At 41.1% G+C, this 21,127-nt stretch overlaps 1 protein-coding gene across 1 annotated transcript in view; it reads right to left on the bottom strand.

Moving 5' to 3' along the window:
• DST (dystonin) overlaps positions 1–21,127 on the bottom strand; it is a 312,958-nt gene that overhangs the window by 236,123 nt on the left and 55,708 nt on the right. The window contains exons 3-4 of the mRNA XM_066612418.1: positions 5,056–5,145; positions 4,524–4,559 (exon numbers count right to left, since the gene is read on the bottom strand). Coding sequence (XP_066468515.1) covers positions 4,524–4,559; positions 5,056–5,145 — 126 coding nt within the window. The remainder of the gene's footprint in view (positions 1–4,523; positions 4,560–5,055; positions 5,146–21,127) is intronic.

Below are 21,127 nucleotides of genomic sequence, written 5' to 3' on the forward strand. Positions count from 1 at the left end.
TGTAAAATGGCCCATAGGGCCAGTTCCTAGGTAACACATGTGGAAAACCTTACATAAGAATAGGAAACGCACATGAAATTTTCATGAAAAACCTATCATCAGGATACAGTATTCCCACCAACTCCTGCTCCTTCAACATTATGGAAAATCCGCAGATTACCAGTTCTGATGTAATAGTTTCCAGGTGTATTAAATTACAAAAACTATTCCAAATGCACTAAAAGGAAATTCACATTAGGAGAAACACAGAGCCTATCTATGTTTATCATGTATAATTTCTAGCAGTGTCTATTATCACACAATTTTATTTTAGATATGTTTGCAAAGCACAACATGAATGAGGAAAGCTAAAGAAGCTGTCAAGGAAAAAAAATGTAAATTATATACAGCAGGTTAAGAATAACAACAGCAAAACTGCATGCAGTTAGTAAAAAATCACAAAGAGGAAGAATTACACAAGAATTACATCATTTGCATAGCCACTGGAGAATAGCTACAGGAGAAACATTTCAATTTATGTGACAATATAATCCAAATTATTAATTCTCTTCTTCCTGGTTTCAGATTTTTCACAAACCTTTGCAGTGATGGACTGAAGCATGCTACAACACAACTTCTACAGCTCAGCGATGAATACTTCTTCAGACAACCTGCTAATTACAGCCCAATAGGAGAAGCTATTTGGTTCTCAGTAGCTGGGTGCGCTCCGCAAGACCAAGAATCCAGAAACCTTCCCTCTCTCACTGAGCCATGGCCAATAGCTTGGTACACTGAGAACCACACCCTCATGAACTACTGACCAGTAGGAAAGACGGCAATGGGCAGCCCAATCCTAAACCCAGCAGCGTCCAGGTCTCCAGCGACACCAAGGCTACTACTTGATCCAATAAGCACTGGCCTAGCGCCAGGAGTCTCCCTGGAGTAAGGGAGCACTTGCTGAAGCCGCAGAGCCAATAGGTCTCCTCGGAACTACACCCACTTTTGAACGGGCACAGACCTGAAGAAGCCCATGCCTAGGCAGGAAGTGAGGTAAGGATAAGGCAGCAGAGTCTGCAGCCATCTTCACCCCCCTCCCAGGCCCAATCATCCCCTCCCTCCGCCGCATTCTGCCCACTCTCACCTCCCTCTCCCACCCTGAGAAGACTTACCACCAGCCAGCCAGCCACGTGGCGCTGACTCCCAGCACCAGCAGCGTCTCTGGGTGCCACAGATATGCCTTATGGCACGTTTGCAACACCCAGCGCTGCACTGGAGTTCAGAGCTGAAGCTAGGGCCAGTTACGAGTTTGTGACTAAAGGCTCAATCCTATGTGATAAGTAGAGGTTTGATTTTTCAGTGATAACCAGGGGTATTTGGAAATGGGTTTTTTCCAGACTTCTTCATCTGAAAAGCAGAAAGCTGTGTTACGTATTTTTATTCCAAGTTCTCATTCTAAATTTTACATCTAAATTTTCAAATAAATAAATTTCATTTATTTTTTAAATAAAAACACACAACACCGCTTTCTGCTCCTCCCATTTGGAAAAAAAAACCTACGAAAAAACAAAACCATTTTCTAACACTTCTACATATCGGTCACTGAAGTTTGGTTAGGATGGACTGGGGAGGCTACATGGGTAATGACAGTGGCTGAATCTGAATCTGCTGACAGATGCATCTGCCGACACCTAATCACCTACCCAGTACATTTTTAAAGCAAATTTATAAAAGATGTGCCTTTGAAATAAACACATAACACCAATTTCTGCACTCCTCATTTATATAAAAAAAAATAAAATCTGCAAAAAATGAAAATGAAAAACCACACCTCTAATTATAAGAAAAAAGAAGGGCACAATCCTAACAAGGTCTACTTAGAGGTAAGTTCTATTTTGTTCAATTGGGCTTACTCTCAGGAAAGTGTGGTTAGGATTACAGTTGAAATCCGATAAGCCTTCAGACACCCTTTTTTCTAGCTCTCTAAATGGCAGCTGCCTTCTCCCAGCCAGAGGATACCTTGCAGGAAGGAGAATAGCTTGGGCTTTATAACCAATTAAATGTGTTTTTTTCCCCCCCATACTACCAGTTTTCTACCATCACAATCCAGCTACAGTGCACTTTTATGAGATTAAAATCATAAAATGTATAGGGCTGGGTGTTCTGCCTGCCTTGTGGGAACTCCTGCAGTGCAGCTTCATCTCACGTTACCAAGATAATGGAATAAGTCTATATTGCAATTCATCATTATGGCAACTACCCCACTTTCCAGAAGGTGCAGCACTACAGCAGCTTCCACACCACTGGCAGAATGTGTGGTTTAGTCCCAGCTACAGAAAAGAAAGCATATGCAAAATGAAATGCCATGAGAGCATGAATGGTCTGGACTACACATTATATCCAGAGAATCATACCATTTGTGTGGTTTCAAAACACAATAACCCAAATATACTCTCAACGTTTTGTTTTTTTCCGTAAGTGGACTCAGTTTTTCTTTGGAATAGTATGTGTGTGCCAAGAGAAAACATGAGCAATATTATTTTAAAGTGGGAGAAAGGCCCAATTCAAACAGAAATGAAGTCCTAGCTTTTACAAGGAGTTCAGTGACCACTTACTGCAGTATAGTCTCATTAAAAACAAGGACCATAATCTAACACTCAGCTAAATGCACTAATCTCCAATGATTTCAATAGGTTTAAATGTTCTTGGCTCTGTTTTAGGCCAGCAGTCACCAAACTTGCAAATGCTGTGCAGTCCCTATTTGGACCAGTGCTTATTATTCTGCCATACAGCTCACAAGAAGTCCCTCTGATCTCTGTTGCATGACGCTCTAGGCAGTCATGTCTTAACCCCACTGGCTACAGGCTTTGCGCCCTCATTTCCAGGCAGATACAACTGCATGGAGGATCACATAACAGGATCAGAGGGGCTTCTTCCAAACAGCATTGTGGAATGGTAAGCGCTGCTCACAGTGCAGAGGGGGTTCAGCACTGAGCTAGATCTGACCTGTGGGCCGCGGTTTGGTGAACAATGTTTTTTAGGCTATGGCCAACTACATTAGACCAGAGGCAATGGTCAGTGAAGCACTGACAAAAGATAGAGTAATTTGTTTTAAGGACTGCTAAGAATGCTTTAAGCACTGTGCCCAAATGTGTGTTTACATAAAACTGAGAGTTTACCTATACAAATGAAATTTGCAAACTTTAACAGAGTAAAATTCTCATGAACAGAACACACAAGCACACACAAAATTTGGAAAACAACTGCTAAAAGGAATAATCTTATAAAATTCAAGGCTGTCAGAGTTAAAAATACTACAGGAAAAGCATTCTATATGTGTAATAAAACAGAAATATTTTGAGATATTTTCTTATCCTTGGAAAAATGCACAACAATTCCAAAAGTGCAGGATCAGGACCATATATAAATGGGCATCCAAGAACAGAACAGACCTCAAAAGTGTCTGGGTTTTTGTTTTTTTGCTTTGATGTGAGTAAACATTAAAAAATATCACTTTCTTATAAGAACAAAGCAACCTGTTTGGACAATACTCAGTGCCTTACTGTTTAAAAGGAGATATTTCCCATCTGGAAGACAAAAGGCATTATTAAAAAGGCTACCTCAGCATCAGATGCTATAAAAATAAATCCTGTGAGAAAGCAAAATATCTACTACGTGAGAAGCATCATTCAAATATGTATCCACTACCATCGTATTTGAGCTACTGGAGAAAAATTACTACATCTTCAGCCAATGAGTTATCTATACCTCTAATCCACAAAACCACTGAACTCCAATGGGCTGTAACTACATGTAATCACATGGATTCCCCAATACTCTTGTCTCCTCCCTCCCTTTGTGGAAATTTTGATTGTTAGTTATACCAATCAAAGGACCTGCCTTTTTTTTTGGCTTATGTTTATAGATCACCATATACATTGACTGCACTATGTATTATATAATAATAAGCTAGTTCACTCAGAGGGTCCTCCAGCTAAATGGTTTGTGGATTAGGCTGCAAGCAACAGAACTCAATCACACTGCCATGTTCAAACGGAAATCACAGAGTTACTGACTGGTTTACTTGTGGCATTATTTGCCCAACTCTGACAGCACATTTGCACTGTTGCAGCAAAAATCATGTCCCTTGCCAAGAAAAAAAATGTACGTGTTACAGTTTGCAAACACACTTATAAAAGATAATCCATCAGAAATTGTCTGCAAGTTCCTTAAACAGAAGAAGAGCTGTGCAAAAAGTTTCTGTAAATTGTCAATCTTTTCAATGGGTCCTGATGGATGATCCAAAATCATTTGCACCACCAGTACTTTTCTATATTAAAGGCAGTCCCCATAATATATTCTTTTCCCTCCCAATCCTTTCTAACAAACCACAGCACAGCACCAGACTAAGACATTACTTTCACGTTAGCAGTCACCACTCAGCAAATACTACATTAGTAGAGTTAGGGGGGGTCGGCACATACCCCCTTATCCTCATCCTCCTCATCCTCATGCTGTTCAAACGGGCATGCTTCTGCTGAACTCACCAACCGTAAGGTCTTCAAAAAATCTCGCTCCCTTGGCTAATGAACACAACAGGCAGAAGACAGGACAGCAAAGACAAGACAAACCACAAATGAAGAGAAGAGTATGAACAGAAGAACATAATGTAGGGAACAAGTGCCAAGCAAGGGAAAGTAATGTTCACAACAAAAGGAAATGACACCAGAGGGGAGTGTTAGACAATTACAAGTGGGAGCATTTTCCATTGCTACTTGGAAATTGTGTTCTTTAATGGGAAGTAATATTTAGCATCCCACATTTGCTGGAGAAGATTAAGAAAGACTAAAAAAACAAGCACATTGTAGAAATAGGCTTACAGTTAAATCAGGGCAATTGCCAACAAAAAAAACTGTTAAACAAAACACATCGAACTAATTATATGCAATTCTAAAACTGTCTCTTGATGCCCCCAGTTATAACAACAAAGAATTGAGAGAGAAACTCAAGAACTAATATCAGTTACATTTGCAAGCTCCCTGAAGTCTGAAACTATGGCACAAAAATTAACAAGCTCACCAGGGTGTCTCCTGAAAGAACTTCTAAGAGAGAGATCAAGTTATGTCCATCTCTCAGATCTTCATATAAGTCATTCACATGCTTTCGAACCTGCAGGGTGAAGAAGGTAGAAAATCAAGATGCTGCCTCTTTCAATTACAATCTCATCCACGTTTAACCAAAAACAAGTCCCACTGCAATGGGACTTACTTCCAAATACCTTTTAGCCCAATTCTGTCTCCCTCCAAGTTATAGCATGGAGATGTGCCAATGGAGCACAAGCTGTATGCTACTGGGGGGGGGGGCGCAACCAGAGGGCCAGTGAGTGGTAAGTAAACACTTTTTTTTACTTGCAACTTGGCATAGGGGCGTTTCTGTGTAGGAGAGGACAGAGGGGGTGGATCAGGCCCAGGAGGGGGGCATGAGTGGTGAATCTGCCATATGCCATATCCCAGTGGCTCTCACACGTTTAGTACTGGTACCCACTTTTTAGAACGAGAATCTGTCAGGACCCACTGGAAGTGATGTCATGACCGGATGTGACATCATCAAGCAGGAACATTTTTTATGATCCTAGGCTGCAATCCTATCCACACTTACTCAGGAGTAAGTCCCATTGACTATCATTGTTAAAAGATTATAGCTTGTTAAAAGTACAGGTTTATAACATTTCCCCAAATGTAGTCACATACCATGGGAGCATCAAGTCTAATATACTACAAATAAAATATTGAAATGAATGGGGACCCACCCAGTCTTCTCAGACTTACACCAGCCATTTTGCTGTTACAAATTCAAGTAGCCCCATTGGACAGGCTAGAGCTTTACCTGGGATGAAGGGAAAATGTGCCCTTACCCCACGTAGACCTCCAGCCTGCTCCTAACCAGCATAGGATACAGTGTAGGTCGATTGGCCCTGTTATGCTAACGCTTGGGCTGTCAGAGAGTGTATTTGTACAGACAGTGCGCTTGTTGAATGCAATACTCTCTGGCAACCAGGACTCACCATCTTGGGACACATACTGAATCACAATCTTACACTGTATGGGTTAATCTGCAGACTGAGTTGCAAATCGGAGCTTCTCCACTTTGAATCTCACATCTCCCATTTTACTTACTGTACAGCAGAGGTTTGGCATGCAGTTGCCACCGAAAACTCACATTTAACTCCCACCCATCTCCTAGAAAACCTAGTGCAGCTTGTCACTGTGACACCTCACAATAGCCCTGAGGTTTTCTGTTCTTTATTAATTATAGGGATACAAAGTGAGTTCAGTGGGACTCAGATGTTCTCTAATAAGGACAATTTCCTTAGAACAAGGAGCATCTGCCAACTCCAGTGGGACGTAACACAAAACAATTTTCTAACTGAGTCTGTTTTAGGATCTCCAAGTGTATAAAAAGCAATAAGGAGTACACTCCAAAGCAATCACTCAAATTCTATAAGGTGAAGCAAAAGCAGCAAATTGAGGATAGAAGAGATACAGGTGTGCACCACTTAACAACCTTCTGCTTAATGATGGACCACATATAAGATGGTGGTCAAAGCACAACAAAGAGGCTCTTAATGATGCAGGGCCCAATACTATCCAATTTTCCAGTGCCAGTGCTGCCGTGCCTATGGAAGGCATGCACTGTTTCCTGGGTTGGGGAGGCAGTCACAGAGGCCTCCTCAAGATATGGGAACATTTGTTCCCTTACCTTGGGGCTGCATTGCAACTGCCCTGATGTTGGAAAGTTGGATAGGATTGGGATAGGTCTCCCATGGCCTGCAGCAGAGTGTCTGCTTACTAGAGTGTCTGCTTCACAACAAAGAGACTCTTAATGCAAAGAAGAGCCAAACTATCTCCGGTCGCCCCTGCAGCCAGCTAGTGCCTTTCAGGGAGTATCTTTTTATACAACAAAGGCTGTTTATACTAGATTGGGCTGAGTGTTTGCTTAATGACTTAATCGGATAACAACTGGGATCGGAGAACGTCATTAAGTGGTCCACACCTGTATTTTTAAATACGTTGTTCTCGGAAAATGCCTAACTGTCTCTCAAGGTATTTGCAATACTCGTCTCCTGCTCAAAAAGGTATTTGTGCCCTGAGAGGCTACAAATGAATTTTGCAACCTGAGTTAGCATTTTAACAAGAAATATTATCACAAGCACATTTCTGATTATGTTGATTACAAATCAGAACAAGCCTACTAATTACCCTTGACAGTAGTTTCTACAGGTTCTTTCTTATTTACATGTGCTCTTACAGTAAATGCAAATTTGTATGAATTCATTTTTGATTTCCCTATTAATATTAATAGGTTTTTAGAAGAAACTGAATTTCAAAAAGAAAATGTGCTGACAAATATCAGAATGTTAAATTCATTCGTTATTCCGAATTCTAAGTTCATTTTAGGCTACTCCTGGAATATGATCCAAAGAAACCCCAAAAGCAAAACAGTAGTATTTGAAACTGCAGAGTAAAGCACAGGCGTGTGTCGCTTAACAACCGTCTGCTTAACAACAGACCGCAATTGCAACCGTGGTCAAAGCACAGCAAAGAGGCTCTTAATGAGACTGTCAGGATTCCCATAGCCTAGAGCAGAGTGTCTGTTTACACAACAGAGAGGCTCTTAATGTAAAGAAGAGGCAATCTATCTCCAGTAGCCTGTGCAGCCAGGGAGTGTCTGTTTACACAACAAAGGCACTACACTGGACTGAATGCTCACTTAATGACCTAATCGCATAACAACGGGGATAAGAGAACGTATCCCCATCGTTAAGTGGCGCACACCTGTAATGCACAACATGTAAAGTAAAATCTTGATTGTACCCATACCACTAGATTTTGCAAGGGTACAGAAGCTTTAGTTACACACAATTCCTCCTGAAGCAATATTTTCACACTATTAGTAACAACAGTAATAATATTTATATGCTGCTTTTCAACAATAATAGCAAAATTACAAAGCAGTTCAAAGCAGTTAAATAACTAGTTCCAGGTCCCCAAAGGGCTCACAAACTAACAAAAGCAACACTAGCAAAAAGCCAATAGTAGAGCACTCTTACAAGGGACTACACACATATTTCAGAACTCAAGGATGTGAGCTTCAGAGAAGCCTGGACAACTTATGATTCACTATTTAATCTGGTTCAAAACATTCCATCCTGTTCTTCCTATCAAGTAGCACAAAGGGGTAGTCAAACATCAGCCAATTTGTTACACATTCTTTCTGCTGCATAACTTTCTCCAGTGAGATCCTGACACTTTTTAAAAAGAATAAAAAACCCAAGACACTCTGAAATGTGACAAATAAATTTTAAAAAATAGAAATAAGGCACTCACAACATTATGTATTAGCCTTGCTCACTGGGCAAAGAGAGTGCTTTTACTGTGGTAGTTCTCCTATATTTAGTAGGGGGAAAGCAACTGTCCTATTCCCCCCAGAACAGCATATATTCTAGTGGCTGCTTGCTGGTGTCTTTTTTGTATCTTTTGTTAGACTGTGAGCCCTACGGGGACAGGGGACTACTTATTTATTGAGCTATGTAAACTGGTATGTTAACTTTTTGTTAAAAAGTCATACATACATTTTCTTTTTACAGCAACATTAAGAATTATATTTTAAAATGAAAATACTGTACTATATAAATGAGCATGCTGGTTTCCATTCGCATGTCCTTTTTAATCTGAGTAGCATAAGTTAACAGCGACATGCTCTTGGCAATTTGAATCTTATTGAATAATTATTACTCCTGATAATTACCCAATGAATATGCAATGCTTGCCCACCAAAACCAAGTGGCTATCTCCTTGGAAGCCATTTCCTACAAAACAATATTCCTTTAAAGAAAAAAAAAAAAAGATGATTACACAGTGCCTATTCCAGAATTATCTAGTACAGTTTGTAATTGTCTGTATAATTGCCCTAATACAGTTTAAAATTATTTGGAGCTACTGCTCTTTGTGTCCTCAGAGAAGAAGAATATCAAAGTCCTGACATTATTCTCCATTCTCTGCCCTCCTTGTAGTGCTTCTAGGCTTGTCTCTTAGCTTCCAAAGTAGTTTAATAAAATTATTATACTTCAAAGAAGGCTATGAAAAGAAGTCTTAGAAGCAGAACTTGCTTCCAATAAACTAACACATTCAAGGACAGAATAATGAGGACAAATATACTCAAAAAAGAGGTTTGAACTATCGCACCTTTTCATGTCAAGGGTACCAAAACAGATCTCCAGCCCAAGCAGACAGCTTCAAAAAGGGCAACAGCAACGACAAACTGCAAGAGCCCCACGAACTTGCCCACACAGAGATATAATTCATAAAATCATTTTCCCTTACACAGTTCCCACCAGTAGCTCCACACGCTCTTGTGGGCAATCACGTGACCCACTGGCTGCTTTTGGGCCTGAGTGACGCCGCGCACAGGACCAGTGCCGTGCACACTGTCACAAACATACCGTAACACATGCCTGCGACAGCGTGCACTGGGCCTGTGCCAGAGCTGGTTCAGTGCAAGCCCATGCTGGACCTGAGCAGACCGACAGACAGAAGACCGCTGCCTGAAGCTCCGGGGGATCACTGGGCAGTGGAGAGGAAAGTCTGGGTGGGGAAGAGGTGTGGCGGAGGGAGGGAGCAGGGCAGGAGGGGCAGAGATGGCAGCAGACCCTGCCACCACATCCTGAGCCCCCTCCCAGTCCAGGAGACTCAATAGTGGGCGCAGATCCAAGGAGACCCATTGGGGCTGCCTGGTTGCTACACGAGGTAAAGGAGCATAAGCTTCCTCACTCCAAGTAGCCCCAGCTGTGTTTTCCAGCCCCTTAGGATGCAGCAGTAGCCACTTCTGAACTGCTGCAGGCGCAGGTACTGGGATGCTCAGGACTGGGTTGTCAACCAGGCCACAAAAGACCACTCTGAAGTCAAGAGGAAACAACTCAAGGAAGGACAATCCAACAGCCAAGATGAGTTCAGAAATCACCTCTAGCAGCTGCCAAATGTTGTGACACCAGAGACCTATTCAAATGAGAAAACAAAAACAAAACACCTAATTCTATATGTGCAAGCACATACCTAGGTCCCATGGCAGCACTCGCCTTCGAACGTGAAAAGTTTAGACACTTTAACATGCTTGTCTCTACCTAAAATCAGGCAGTAAACATGGGATGTTGCAAGTAGAATTAAGGGGTGGTTGACCCAGGGTCCACAAAAACTTGGCCTGCGGCCAAAGAACACAATAGCCATGTACATTCAGCTTCTAAAGTGGATGAAAAGCAACTTCACATAACTGAACTACAGAGCTTCCCCACACAATTCAGTATGCCTGGTCTCTCTGAGGCTTTATTCCCCTGGCAATGAAATGCCCCAGTCCGACTGTCTCTCTCTGGGTTCTGACAAATTTATCTCATTCTACTATTTACACTGCTTTAAGTTTTGCAGAATGTGAACAAAAGCTCTGCGCCCCTCCCATACACATGAGAAGTTGTATTTAACACTGGACTCTAAATGGATAACGTGGCACCTTTTCATATGCTAACATGTATTGGCACGCGTGTTTGCAAAAATATTTTATGGCTGCTTCTTAATGTCTCATTTCAGACTCCGCCTGCACAACAACCATTTCAACTGGAGAAAAAGCGAGACTTGCCAACTCAGCTGCCAGTAAAATCTTTGGGATCTTCCGAGCAGGCTGAGGGGATTTGTTAGGCCCTTCATGATTTACTGTGAGAATCTGAGAGCTAAGCTATGTGCTGCCTCAGACAGGAAGGCAGACTAGTGCAACGTTCTGGGCACAGCTGGGTGTGGGAGACTTGGCAGCCTGGCTGGAACAAGGATGCCAGCTTTTGGGGAGAAAAGTCTACCGTTTAATTCCATAACTAAAGGAGAGGCTAAGGGCATGTGACAAAATGAAAACAGAAACATTTATCCAGCTGAAAGAAAAGGGGAGAAAAAAACAATATCAGCTGCCTACAAAATGGAGAGGGGATGCGGTTAGCACCCTCAGGTGACGCCTGCATTGAAACTAAGCAAAGAGTATTGATTTTTTAATATGACGAGCATTATTTTTTAATATGACGAGCATTTAATATGACGAAGCCAGATCGGAATGAAACATCTGAATGTAGTGGTTCTTGAAAGAAAGAACCTTCTTTCAAATTGTAAAAATCCCTATTTAATAAGGGATTTAAATAAAGCCTGCCTATGTAAACCGGCTTGAATAAAGTCTTGAATAAAGACCAAAAAAGGCGGTATATAAATACCTGTTATTATTATTTATTATTATTATTATTTATTATTATTATTATCCTTCCTTCCTCTGCCCCATTACCAAGTTAATTAATTGGACATACGCCGATATCAACACCATTTATTTTAGGTAGTTTTGGTTTACTCTGGACAAATAACCTGTTTTCAGCGTGGTATACCAAAAGCAAAATAAAAAAGCAAGAAATCTCTCCTGCCTCATTGAAAAACTCACATCTAAATCATGTTGTCCTTCAATGCCAAGTGAATAATCCACTCTGAACGCTATAAATATAGAAGCTGCCTATCTAGGTACTTATATGGCTCCTAGCATATTTCGGCCCGTTCAGTGACCTCACTACAATAATGTCTCACCCCGGCCCATCTCACTGACACTTGGGTTGACCACAGCACAGCTGAGAGTCTAAAACAAGAAGAAAAATCTGAATGTGGTTTATGCAGGTGCCATATACATTTCCTTGATCTTCAGGCATTTGTGTCCAGAATTAGAACAAACAAATGGAGGCCAGCAAAAAAATCTATGCCAAGGAGAACCATGTTGGTGGCTCACATAAGGAGCAGCCACACTTGACTGCACAACCTCCTAGTACAAGGACAGCGATCACTTGAATTAGTTAATTAAAAGTTATATGTAGAGGAGCCCTGAGGTTGCTCAGAAATTTAGAAGGGAGTTCTCCATGAGAAGATCAGTAAGTACACAACTGAGAACGCACCATGGTACATGCCCCAAGGTCCTTTATAATGTGCAGAGACCCCATGAACACATGCAAAGATAGTCAGAAGACAAAGCAATGTAGAAAGGTTTCATGAGGATTAAGAGTTGGAAAGCTATTGACTTAGATAAACGAACACATGCACCCTGTGCACTACAGATGGGGCCTTTTCCAGAAGGGGCAAGGTCTTTTCAGTGGTGTCACCCCTGCTCCTATCCTAAAGAAGGAGTTTCTACACAGCTATTTTCCATTGATATTTATAAGGAAGCCCATTTGTGCTCATGCAAGCATTTGCAGAAGTTGCTTTTCTTTTAAAGTCCACATTGAATTGAGAATTTTATTAGCTATGTTCTGTCACTGCTATGAATAATATTCAATAGGTTCGGTATCTAAAAATAAAGATCGTGACCCCACTTCTAATTTCATGATCGAAAACCAGAAATGAGTCGCTATCTTTATTTTTACATTTTCCAAGGCTTGGGGAGCCCTGCAGAGGCTTCCCCACCCCACCAGCAGCTCCAGGAGCTGCTGCAGCTGGCGAGAAACACAAGGCCCCTGTCACCCCTGGCAATGGTGCAATTCTGGGGATTGTGTTGCCGCATTCTCCCCCCTCCCCCCACCCACACACAGACTTACTGCAGCTCCCAAACTCCCAGAGAGTTTGGGAACCACTGGGATTCCCAATTAAGTCTATGGTGTCAATCTTGCCAATGCTTCATTTTTGTTCTTGTTCCAAGAGTGCAAACTACTCAGTCTATAACATGCTGCACAAAAACAGAGTTGAAAACTGGTTAGATTTATTTTACAACACTGTGAGCACAAACCTATGCATGTTTAATCAGAAGTGAGTCCCAATGTATTCAGTGGCGCTTGCTCTCAGGAGAGTATAGGATTGCAGCCTTGCAGCCTGTATCACTAAATAAAGTTTTGATATATGTACAGAAAGTTCAATATCAGAAAAGGATTTTTTTTTTCCCCTTCACAGTTGATATAATGTGAAGTGTCAAACTTTTTCAGGTTTTGGGGTGCCAGCAACCAATGGAAATGAAAGTGTAATGGAACTAATTATTAAGAGTGCTATAAGGAGATATATAGAGAGTGTGTTTAAAATAAGACCCTTTTCCAGTTTCCTTTTACCTGTGATATCTGCATGTTGCCAGATAAACGTTAATTCAAGGTTGCAGCTTTTGTCTGGTCTAGGGGCGGGAGGTCTGGTCTAGAGGGTTGAACCTCCATTTGCCTGAAGATAACATCCGAAGGTCGCCAGTTCGAGGCCACCGGAACCGTGCAACCTTGAAGCAGCTGACAAGCTGAGCTGAGCTATTCTATCTGCTCTGAGCGTGGGAGGATGGAGGCCAGAATGTGTGACCAGATCAAGAAAGAAACATCTGAATGTTGTGGTTTCTTGAAAGATAGAAACCTTCTTTCAAATTGTAAAAATCTCTACGGGGATTTAAACTGCCTGCCTATGTAAACCGTCTTGAATAAAGTCTAAGGAGAAATCTGAGGACCAAGAAAGGCGATATAGAAATACCTGTATTAATTAATTATTATTAGTATTATTTTGTGTGCCCATACAACTGCTTCCCAAAGCACCTTCTAGCTTCCATTGAGTGCTATCACATCTGGGGTCCCCACTGTTTTCTGCTGCAGAGTAAGACCTGGGGCAAACAGAGAGGCCAGCAGGAGGGATGTGCATCTGTGCACTTCTTTGCCTCTGCAGTGCTTCCTTTGATCTTTTCTGTAAGCAACTGATACCAGCCTTGCCTCTTCCAGGGATGCACTGCATTTTAAACATTACATATCTTTTTATGCAGCCTCCTGTCTTCTTGTTTGCAAAGCAAATCTTTCCTGTTCCTTCCATCCTGCTGCCGACAACTTGCATTGCCTTAGCTGCTGAGGGATCCCATGGCAACGCGGCGAAGTTATTCAGCTTCCCGTGTATGACAATGTTCTTCCGTGTGAGAACAGCTGTAGGACACTGCAAGCACCTGTGTGCAGATGGCGCTATTCCCCCACTCTTCACTGGTTCTGTTTTCCTTCCCAAAAAGACAAAGTGCAAAACCTGGCACTAATCCTGTGCTTCATAAGGGGAAAGAGGCAGGGCAAAGGCAGCAAGTAGGGAAACTAAAACACAATGGAGCTGTTTAATTTCATTATAGCATCTCTTTAAATCTCCTCACTGTATTTATCTTTCTTGAACTGGTCTGTTAACCATTTTCAAAGAAGAAGCATGAGTCACTTATATAATGCAGAGAAGAATTACTGGTTGGGGATAAGGTAGCTATGCACCACCTTCCCATTCTCTATAATGGCTTTTTGCATTGCTGGCCCTATGGGAATCCATGCAGGAGTGTTGTTTCCTCATATTTAGTATTGTGGTCCCAGGGTTATACTCATAAACCCTACTGCTATCTCAAAAAATATTTAATAACTTGTTTCTAAATTATTTCAGCAAACTACTTGAAAGTGGTTTTAATAAAGTCACAGCCCAATCCTATCTTTCAGAAACGCCAGCATTAACTCCATGTATGCTGGCACAATGATAACCAAGCCAGTACAGAAGTCCACCCATGATGGATACAACACAGATGCTGGCACAGCACCAGAAAAATGCCGCACAGACCAGTAGCTTGGATGCAGATCAGATGCTGGTGGAACTCCACTGGTGAAGAGGCCAAAACAAAGAAGAAACTGAAGCGGGATGCCTTATCCTAACCTCCATTTGAATGACAGACATGACACCAACGCTGGAAAATGCTACGTAGGATCTTACCCATAGGTAGGTTCCATAGGAACAATGTGGAAGATTAAGACATCAGGAAATCTCACCTCCCAAACTCTTTTGACCCCCACCCACCTTCCCCACAAAGAAATATAGAATACAGACTACATTTGGCAGCCAATCACAACATTCTAACCCTAGTAGGTAAAGTCCCTCCATAGAAGACAGCTCAGAAACGCACACAGCACAGGGTTATAACTCTGTGGTCTCTTAAAGGGAAACTTCAGTGACGGGATCTATGGTGAAGGGCAGTTGGTGCACAAAGAGAACACTCTGCACAAGCAACTTCTTGTCACTCTCAGCATGTATAGCAAGATATTGTGCTAACCCTTGACTCTTTGGAATTCTTATTGCAGGTATTCTGCCTCAGGAGGACTCCACAGATAAGGTTACCAACTGGAATCTTTACCTCACCACCCCAACAGGAGAAGCAAAGTAAGCAAGGAGGGGAAGGAACCCAATAGAGAGATCCTGCACCTCTATCTCATGTCTCTACCCTCCCAATCCCAATACTAACCTTCTAGGAATGTCAAAAATGCCTTTGCTATAAAATGTGTTGCCTTCCACTTGGAACACCTAAGAGCAGGGAGTGTCTGCTCTTGAATGCTGGTGAATGTCACAGACTCCTACCATTGGTACTGCTGGTCAAGCATTTATCTGAATTTATTTTGTTTTTCTAAGTCTACATCATTGTCCCAGGGGGCTGAACACTGGTCCTTTCCAAAGTTCAATTGCAGCCCCCCCCCCCACCCAAAAAGAGGGAAAGATAACATCCTATGCCACTATACTCTCACCCCTGTGTTCTCATTCCTAGCAGTTGGCAGGGGGGCATCCCTCAGTGGTAGCTACTCGCTTAGCCCTGAACCTGTCTTGCCCTCTGACAGCACTTCTCTGACTCCAGCGCTGAGGCTGGATGGTTCTGGTAACTGGATCCTTAGGTGCCACACTGATACACACCAATGTCAAGATGCCATTCCATGGATATAAGGCTGTGTCTGGGAAGCTGTCCATGGCTACTTATGGAAGCTGTTGATATTACAAAGACGGGCTGTGCCAGAGTTACTGAGCAGCATTACAGCACAAATGTGGCACTGCCTAAGATGGGCTTAGGATATGACAAACATCACACCAGCATCCAAATAGGACTGAATCAATAGCCAAAGCCTGAAATGGTTCTATGTTCATAATTAAATTTCTAGCAAGAATCCTAGCCAACAACAGAACTTTAGGATCTATATTTCACACTCTAGCTGCTCATTCTTTGAACAGATAAGTTGTAATTACTTTTAATTATCTCTATATGCTTTCTAGGTCATTGTGCTGCATGAAACTGTAGTTCCATCTCTTTACATTTCTCCACTCTAGTCAATTTTGTTACTTCCAACCACATTGTTTTATATAGTGTTTTTTTTTTAAAATTTTATCAGGCTGTATAAGTGATCTGCAAAGGAAAATGGGTTTACTATACTGCATATACTTAGATGTTTTTAAGTTTCAGACTAACTCTCAAGCATGATGACTTTATTGTTTCTGTTTCCTGAATAGCCACTTTACTTCAGTTATGACATTTAGATCCTACTTTTCTTCCATAGTGGCACTCAGGGTGGGGATTAATAGGCAGTCACCCATCCACACATTATCATGCATCCGCAGATCATGCCCTAGGGCCCATAATGCAAATGTATGACTAGCTTATACATTTATTGCTTAACTGCCTGTATACTCATTAGTTCAGAAACCACAATTACAATTCTCCATGTCACACATAACTAACGTACAGCATTATTAATGGCATGAGCGACCATCTGATTCAAACTTGTAAAAGTCAGACTTGTAAAAATGATTTTGTTCTTTTGAAATTGCATTATTCCAAAGAGCAAGATTTTTAAAAAGAACCAAAAAAAAAAACAAACCATGTTCATATTCAAGGAGCTTTCATGTTACATTCTGGCTCCAATCCTACACAATTAATACTTGGGCAGAAGAAAAAAAAACCATGGATAAGAGTACAGTGATGAAAGGAATCATAGAATTACAGAATTAAAAAATCAGGAAAGACTCCCAAGTGTCATTTACGAACCAATCCTAACTTTACATTGTTGATGCAGCCACAATGCAACCCTGAGATACGGGAACAAGTGTTTCCTTACCTTAAGAAGGCCTTTTTCTACTACCCACCACCACCACAAAATGCAAGACATAGCCTGTTGGCATGGCTGCATCAGCGCTAGAAAGTTTGATAGGACTGGGCCCTTAGTTCCACATGCTATACCAAGGTAGACTCCTCAAAGTAATGCAACTTACCATGTGAACAATAAAACATAGAAAGGTGAAGGCCTAATCCTAACTAAAGGCTGCCCACAGAGTGCAGCAGTTCCAGCACAAGCTCCTCTGCATCTTCTCAACAGCCAGAGGCCATGCAAGGGCAGGTAAGTTAACTTTTATTTTACTTACCTGACTCCACTCCCACACGGACCAGACCTGTGCCAGCTCTTTAGCTGATGCAAGTTCAAGTAGAGGCAAGGGGTATGTTGGGACCAAAATGGAACAGAAAATATTGCTGCCAATACCTACCTCTCCCCTGCTATGCCACCATAAAGCCCCAAACTCTGCCCCAATCCACCCACCAACCCTACTGACTTACTTTCAGGAAATGCCAAGACTATGTGGGATCTGAAATATAGCCCTTCTTCCCATCTTCCCTAAATAGTGGCATTAATTCATGAAAACAGCTTAATAATGCTGCCAGTTCCTTTTATTAACAACCATGCAAACAAAAGAGCAACAGCATTTCTGAGGTTGATGCCTGTGCCAGCTTTGCTACTTATCCTTAGTTAAAGAAAGAAAGAAAGAAAGAAAGAAAGAAAGAAAGAAAGAAAGAAAGAAAGAAAGAAAGAAAGAAAGAAAGAAAGAAAGAAAGAAAGAAAGAAAGAGCAATTGATTATGTCTTACTTTAATAATTAATTTGACAAAATTATAAATATTAAGCAATTTTATCTTTTCTCCCCCAACTATGTAGACCAATTAAAATTATATCTTGCTTTAAAAGCAGGCAGACTAAATATTTGGATTAAAAAAAAATAAAATAGTATTTTCTTTTTACTGTTGTTCTCTGAACCTTAGTGAAATTGTACATTTATCCCTATCATTATATAATACAATTAGAACAAGCATGGTTAAAAATCAAAAATTTTTACAAATTAAAATCTTTATTAGTGTGATTAATGCAGACCTGTTTGTCTTTGGATGAAAATACTTCCAATTGCAACTATAAATAAGGGGAAATCCAAGTTTCCTAAGAACATAAAATTAATAAAGTATACTGTACTACAATGTGGCATATGGGGGCCATTCCTGTTATTTTCTAAATATATACTAAAACAAGAATCAGCCGCTTCCCTTGGGATAAGAGGCACGCTTGATAGTGAAAGAAGGGAACAAGCCAATGTATTTTCAAAGCTTCATATGCAGATAGCAAATTGTATAGATAACAAGGAACAGCTCACTGAATAATTTATCAATTAATTTTAATGCCTTCAGCTGATTTCTGTTGGTAAAATATCTTACATGTTAAATATCTCACAAGGAAAAATAATAAAATATTAATCAAAGTCCATGCTAATCAAGAGTTAATTGCAAATAATTCACAACAAAGAGAATAAATTAATAGATTAGCAATATTAGCCTGTTTATACAGAGGAAAAATTAGATTATTGTTAATTTGTGTACTATCAAGTATGCCAAAGGATGTGCATGCTTAATTAAGCACATACATCCATAAACTGAAATGGCTGCCTACAAAACTCATTGACCCACTGCTAGGGGGCATAGAATACCATCATCTCTAGAAACTACAGAATTAAAAAATGACTATCCAGAGACCATGCCTCTAATGAAAGTACACTTGTGTTTTCATCTCAATTATAGCCAAAGAATTTGCGTTAGTCTTCAGCGTCAATTATAAAACAGACCTGGGAAACCAAATCATGTTAAGATTTCCAAAATTATTCTCCACTAATTATACTTTTAAAAAATCCACATCACAAGACTTCAATTGTCTATACTTAGTTACCTTTTTTTTTTTTAAGAACCATTTAAAAGGTTAGCAGTTATCAAGACATGATTAGAAAAGAAGCTGATTGGGCAGCTCAAAGACATTACGCTGTTTTATAAAAGTCTCTTGCACTCATGAGAAATTAGCAGCTGAAAGAGTCAACAGTCCTACCCTCTACCACATCAATAAAAGCACGGAAAGCTTTACAGTCAAATTATAGGTTTTGTATTAAGTCTTCTGACAAGCAATGAAGTGGCATAGTTTGTGGATGCCACCAAAATATGTGTTGAAGAAAGCAAAAAGGGGACAACGACTCTAAGCTACGAATAATTGAGAAAGAGATCAAAAATAAAACTGCCAATATTGTAATGCTCTTATACATAGTGAAGACTGACAAAAGGACCCCCCCCCCCGAACTGTTTGAATGGGCAACAAAACAGCAAATGGGGTTAAGTGATACATGTTGGGGCAAGAAATCATAAATCTACAGCAACCCAGATATGGGCTGAGTTGGAGGTGACTAATTAGGAGAGAGAACTTAAGAGTCATGGTGGATAGCTCACCAAAATCATTGGCCCTTTGTGTGGCAGGTGTGAACAAGGGGGAATATACATTAGGAATAATTGGTAAAGAGATCAAAAAGTAAAATTGCCAATTTTGTAATGCTTTTATACAAAGCTAAGGTGTGGCCGCACTTGGAATACTGTGTACAGTTCCACGGTGTAAAGTTCCACATTATAAATGATATTGTAGGGCAGGAAAAAGGGAAGAAAAGAGTAAACAAAAGTTCCAGGGGCCTAGAACACCTTCGCTATGTGGGCACAGGTAAATTTTTCTCCTTCATCCATAATACTAGAATCCATGTTCATGCCAAGAAATTCATTACAGACAAAAGGGGGGGGAAAGCCTGCAGGCGACAGCTGTAATGTTTTGTTCACTCTTTGTATAGACCTTTTCAACCTCTTCATAAATGACCTGGAGACAGGGATGAGCAGTGAGGTGGCTAAGTTTGCAGACGACACCAAACTTTTGTGAGTGGTGAAGACCAGAACTGATTATGAGGAGCTCCAGAAGGATCTCTCCAGACTGGCAGAATGGGCAGCAAAATGGCAGATGCGTTTCAATGTCAGTAAGTGTAAAGTCATGCACATTGGGGCAAAAAATCAAAACTTCACATATAGGCTAATGGGTTCTGAGCTGTCTGTGACAGATCAGGAGAGAGATCTTGGGGTGGTGGTGGACAGGTCGATGAAAGTGTCGACCCAATGTGTGGCGGCAGTAAAGAAGGCCAATTCTATGCTTGGGATCATTACAAAAGGTATTAAGAACAAAACGGCTAATATTATAATGCCGTTGTACAAATCGATGGTAAGGCCACACCTGGAGTATTGCGTCCTGGTTGCCACATCTCAAAAAGGACATCGTGGAAATGGAAAAAGTGCAAAAGAGAGCGACTAAGATGATTACTGGGCTGAGGCACCTTCCTTACAAGGAAAGGCTACGGTATTTGGGCCTCTTCAGCCTAGAAAAGAGATGCCTGAGGGGGGACATGATTGAGACATACAAAATTATGCAGGGGAAGGACAAAGTGGATAGAGAGATGCTCTTTACACCCTCACATAACACCAAAACCAGGGGACATCCACTAAAATTGAGCGTTGGGAGGGTTAGGACAGACAAAAGAAAATATTTCTTTACTCAGCATGTGGTTGGTCTGTGGAACTCCTTGCCGCAGGATGCGGTGACAGCATCTGGCCTGGATGCTTTTAAAAGGGGATTGGACAAGTTTCTGGAGGAAAAATCCATTATGGGTTTCAAGCCATGATGTGTATGTGCAACCTCCTGATTTTAGAAATGGGCTATGTCAGAATGCCAGGTGCAAGGGAGGGTGCCAGAATGAGGTCTCTTGTTATCTGGTGTGCTCCCTGGGGCATTTGGTGGGCCGCTGTGAGATACAGGAAGCTGGACTAGATGGGCCTATGGCCTGATCCAGTGGGGCTGTTCTTATGTTATATTTTTATGTCTGCCCCTTCACCTTTCTGGTACTTTACAGTGTAATACAACATAGAAAATGCCAAAGACATCAAAATTGATTATGCAAAAAAGGCCTCCAGATCAGTGTTTCTCAAACTGTGGGTTTGAGAGTTTAGACCCACCAGGTGGGTTGCAAGCCAATTTCAGGTAGGTCCCCATTCATTTCAATGTTTTATTTTTAAAATAAAATAACCACTCTAATACAGTGGTTCCCAAACTATGAGTAGGGACTCTCTGATGGATTGCAACCTGATTTTTGGTG

This window comes from Tiliqua scincoides, chromosome 1 (assembly GCF_035046505.1).
Source record: "Tiliqua scincoides isolate rTilSci1 chromosome 1, rTilSci1.hap2, whole genome shotgun sequence".
Classification (NCBI taxonomy): Eukaryota; Metazoa; Chordata; class Lepidosauria; order Squamata; family Scincidae; genus Tiliqua; species Tiliqua scincoides.